Raw genomic sequence first — 3,801 nt, forward strand, 5'->3', positions numbered from 1 at the left:
AAATTACGAGAATAAAGTCGTAAAGTTACAACAATAAAGTCAGAAAATTATGAGAATTAAGTTTTAAAATTACGAGAATAAAGTCGTAACAATACGAGAATAGTCATAAAATTCCGAGAATAAATTTGTGACATTACAAGAATAAAGTCATAAAATTACGAGAATAAAGTCGTAACAATACGAGAATAGTCATAAAATTCCGAGAATAAATTTGTGACATTACAAGAATAAAGCCATAAAATTATGAGAATAAAGTTGTAACATTACGAGAAAAAAGTCAAAACAACAATACTCATAAAATTACCAGAATAAAGTCAGAAAATTATGAGAATAAAGTTGTAACATTACGAGAAAAAAGTCAAAACAACAATAGTCATAAAATTACCAGAATAAAGTCATAAAATTACGAGAATAAAGTCGTAACATTACGAGAAACAAGTTGTATTTTATAATAACTCTTAGAAGAATAACTTTCTTCCCTAAAATAAGGAACATGGAGCATCATGTGAAGTTATACTTTGCATCGGTTTGACATCTGTGCTTCATCAGAAACCATTGCTGTAGTGAAATGGTCATGAATAATCAAATGAGCTTAAATACATTTCTAAAGTTGGAGGAGCACATTGTGTTGAAAAGCAATCTGAATTATTTTGAATATCTAGAAAAGTTTAATTTATTTTTTGATCGGTAGGAAAATACTATGTAGACATAAAAAAGATGAGAAAAAAAGAAAATAAAAGAAATATACAAGTTTTCAACTTGTATATTTCTAACATGAAAAGGAAAACTATACATGATAACCATAATGAGTTGAAGCTAGTCTATTATCTGAGTGGAAAATTATTTAAGTGAGAGGGAACAAAATCCCCTGAGGGGACTGAATTGGCTGACGACAGCAAAAAAGTTGAGAGAAACACAAAGACCTCTCACCTTAGGAAAGCACCAATGGAGATAGACTGGGGGCGGACCAAGAGAGGAGATATAGTCAGTGTGACAGGTGACACCTTGTCATAGAGCAAGGACAAACAGTCAAGGAAGGATTAGAGAGGTCTGCAACTTTAAAGCTAAAAGATCTTTATTTGGATAAGTAGTTAGTATTTTATTTATTTATTTTTGGGGGTTTTTGAGAATTGCAAAGGTGAGACTTTCAGGAACTGATAGGAAATCATAAAGAATTTGACAAAAAAGGACAGATTAGAAGAGGTTAAGAGGTGGAAAGAAAACGTGACGATGTCTTCGTTTGAGACCCAGAGCCAGTCTCCACCTCGCTGCGGCCCCCAGTTTCCAAGTTTGGGCCAGGAACCTCCGGAGCTCAGCATGTACGGTGAATGCTACTACCCTCCTCCCTCCCTGCCGAGTCCTCAGCGCACCACCCCTTCCTCGTACGAACTGGGCGACTATGCAACCTCATCTCCGAACCCATACCTTTGGTTCAACAGCTCTGGGATCAACTCCTCCTCGTACCTGTCTAGCAGCGGTCCGCCTGGTAATCCAGGCCCACCATTTGTCCCTCAGCACTATGGCATACAGAGACCCTACCTGGGACCAGCTGGACCTGGAGGTCCAGGAGGGGAACTGAGCTGGTTCTCACTTCCCTCACAGGAAGATCTGATGAAGCTGGTCAGACCCCCTTATTCCTACTCTGCTCTAATTGCCATGGCGATACACGGAGCTCCAGACAAGAGACTGACACTGAGCCAGATATACCAGTATGTTGCCGATAACTTTCCTTTCTACAACAAAAGTAAAGCCGGCTGGCAGAACTCCATCAGACACAACCTGTCGCTCAACGATTGCTTCAAGAAAGTACCAAGAGACGAGGATGATCCAGGTAACACAATAAGATCCTATCGAGTCTTTATCGTAGTGCTTGAAAAGTTCACGCTAACCAGTGGGGGATGAGTGTAACCTCTTATTTCATATTTAAATCTCACCCATTAGGTAAAGGCAACTACTGGACACTTGACCCCAACTGCGAGAAGATGTTCGACAATGGAAACTTCCGCCGCAAGAGGAAGAGAAAGTCTGACTCCCTCGCCAACGGAGACGGCGCCTCAGGGCCTCCGGAGTCAGGAGACAGCGAGCGGGGAAGCCCCAAACACCCTGCGCTTACCATGTCCCCAACGCCGGACAGAATCCCCTCCCCTTCTCTATCGGGTCCCACGCCATGCCTCAGCAGCTTCTTGTCTGAAATGTCTACGGTTTCCACTGGAGCGACGAACGAGGTCGGCGGAGACGGGTTGAGCAGGCCGCTGCAGATTAACCTCCCCTTAGACGGAACGCATAGACCCACCCAGCCAGGAAGCTTTAGCAATTACTCCCCAAACTCAGGTGTGTCAGAGTGGCTGCCACAGGTGCCAGCTCCCTCTGTGCTCACTTCCTCACCCTCCCACTCTTCTCTAGGTTACTCTAGCCCCATTCTGAGCCAGTATAACGGATCCAGTGGGCATTTCTACCCCTCTCTGAGCTCCACTGGAATCATCTATCATCGTGAGGGCACAGAGGTTTAAGGAGACGTTAATTGGAAGGACGTTTAAAATGCCTGGTTGTTAGTTTTGGCTCTGAGAAAAAAACAGAAAAAGAAAAAAAAAAGTTTTGCTGACATAGACAGGTGAGGATGCTGTAACACGTGACTGTATCTCAGCATGGCTCGGTTCCCACAGGAAAAGCTGAGTCAGGTGTAGCCGCCTTTCATTGTCTAACCGTAAAAAAAGAAAAAAAAAATGCTTCTTTCCTCACTATCAAGTCCCGTCAGCTTTTATTTCAGATATATCTCTGTAAGAGCTGAGTCATTATTAACCGGCCCGGCTCTGATCTGCTGACATGACGCCATTCCTCGCCGTATCGTTGATGGTAATGCACAGACAGCACATTTAGACGGGTAGTTAAGTTACAGTGGTATCAAAATTGTAAACAAGTAATGATCAGACTTACTGACATTTAAGTGCTGCAACAGTTGGATTGATTTACAGTCATGGAGTGTAATATAAAGGTGGCAGTTGTGTTTTTTTTTAATATATATATATATATAAATATATGCTCACATCTTGTGGTTCGTTACACCTGATTGTTGGTTTGTTGGTAAAAAAAAAACATTTTTCAACAAAAATGAGTTTGTAAGGTGTATCTACATGCTGTTTGTTGTGTTTTTACTATGAATAAAAGTTTTTCCATGTAAAGTTTCCTTTCTATATATTTTTTTTTTATAAATAAACGGATGGGTTTTATAAGGGAATAAATAAACAAATATTTTTTTAATTGGGTGCTGCATCATAACCCATTCAGAGACGTTAAAAAAAAATATACAAATAGAGAAAGTGAATCCATAAACACTGAAAAAAAGAAAAACTGTCCTGTCAGTAAAAGCGGTGACCAGTAGTGTGGAACCAGCCTGTCAGTGTAACCTGATCTATGTTGATGGATAGTTAACAGATTCTCCTAAACGGTGAAAAACTACATTCCCATGCTTTCCCTCTTCCTAGCACGACACGCTGAAATCTGTGGGTGAACTTTATCTTTTTACAGAAACTATGCTGACTACACTGAAAAAAATAAAACAACCGTTTTTGTCTTAACAAGTACTTAAACAATTGAGTTAAAGTAACTAAATATGATTTAGTACATTTCAAAAGCACTTCCATTATGTGTGTGAGGTATTAATTTGAATTTATCATTATTTTAAACCCCATAAAATCTTCAGAAAATAACAATAAAACAAGCAAATGTGAAAAGTTGATTTTAAAGCTTTAATGAAAAAAATAATGCAGCCGTTTTTGGTATATACTTATTTATATATTTAGT

General features: G+C 39.5%; 1 protein-coding gene across 1 annotated transcript; it reads left to right on the top strand.

The window, feature by feature from the left end:
• The first annotated feature begins 1,006 nt into the window (after positions 1-1,006).
• On the top strand, positions 1,007-2,713 carry foxi1 (forkhead box I1). Its single transcript, XM_015377180.1, has 2 exons — positions 1,007-1,831; positions 1,942-2,713. Exons 1-2 carry the CDS (start codon positions 1,231-1,233, stop codon positions 2,508-2,510), a joined length of 1,170 nt encoding a protein of 389 aa, XP_015232666.1. The 5' UTR covers positions 1,007-1,230; the 3' UTR covers positions 2,511-2,713.
• The last annotated feature ends 1,088 nt before the right edge of the window (positions 2,714-3,801 follow it).

Source organism: Cyprinodon variegatus, unplaced genomic scaffold (genome assembly GCF_000732505.1).
Source record: "Cyprinodon variegatus isolate N-32 unplaced genomic scaffold, C_variegatus-1.0 Scaffold148, whole genome shotgun sequence".
Taxonomy (NCBI): domain Eukaryota; kingdom Metazoa; phylum Chordata; class Actinopteri; order Cyprinodontiformes; family Cyprinodontidae; genus Cyprinodon; species Cyprinodon variegatus.

What these genes read in the sequence shown, in the direction of transcription:
- foxi1 (XM_015377180.1), top strand. Translation starts at nt 1,231, where the DNA reads ATGTCTTCGTTTGAGACCCAGAGCCAGTCTCCACCTCGCTGCGGCCCC. An exon ending in AAGAGACGAGGATGATCCAG is followed by an intron (nt 1,832 to 1,941) that starts GTAACACAATAA and finishes CTCACCCATTAG; the next exon opens with GTAAAGGCAACTACTGGACA.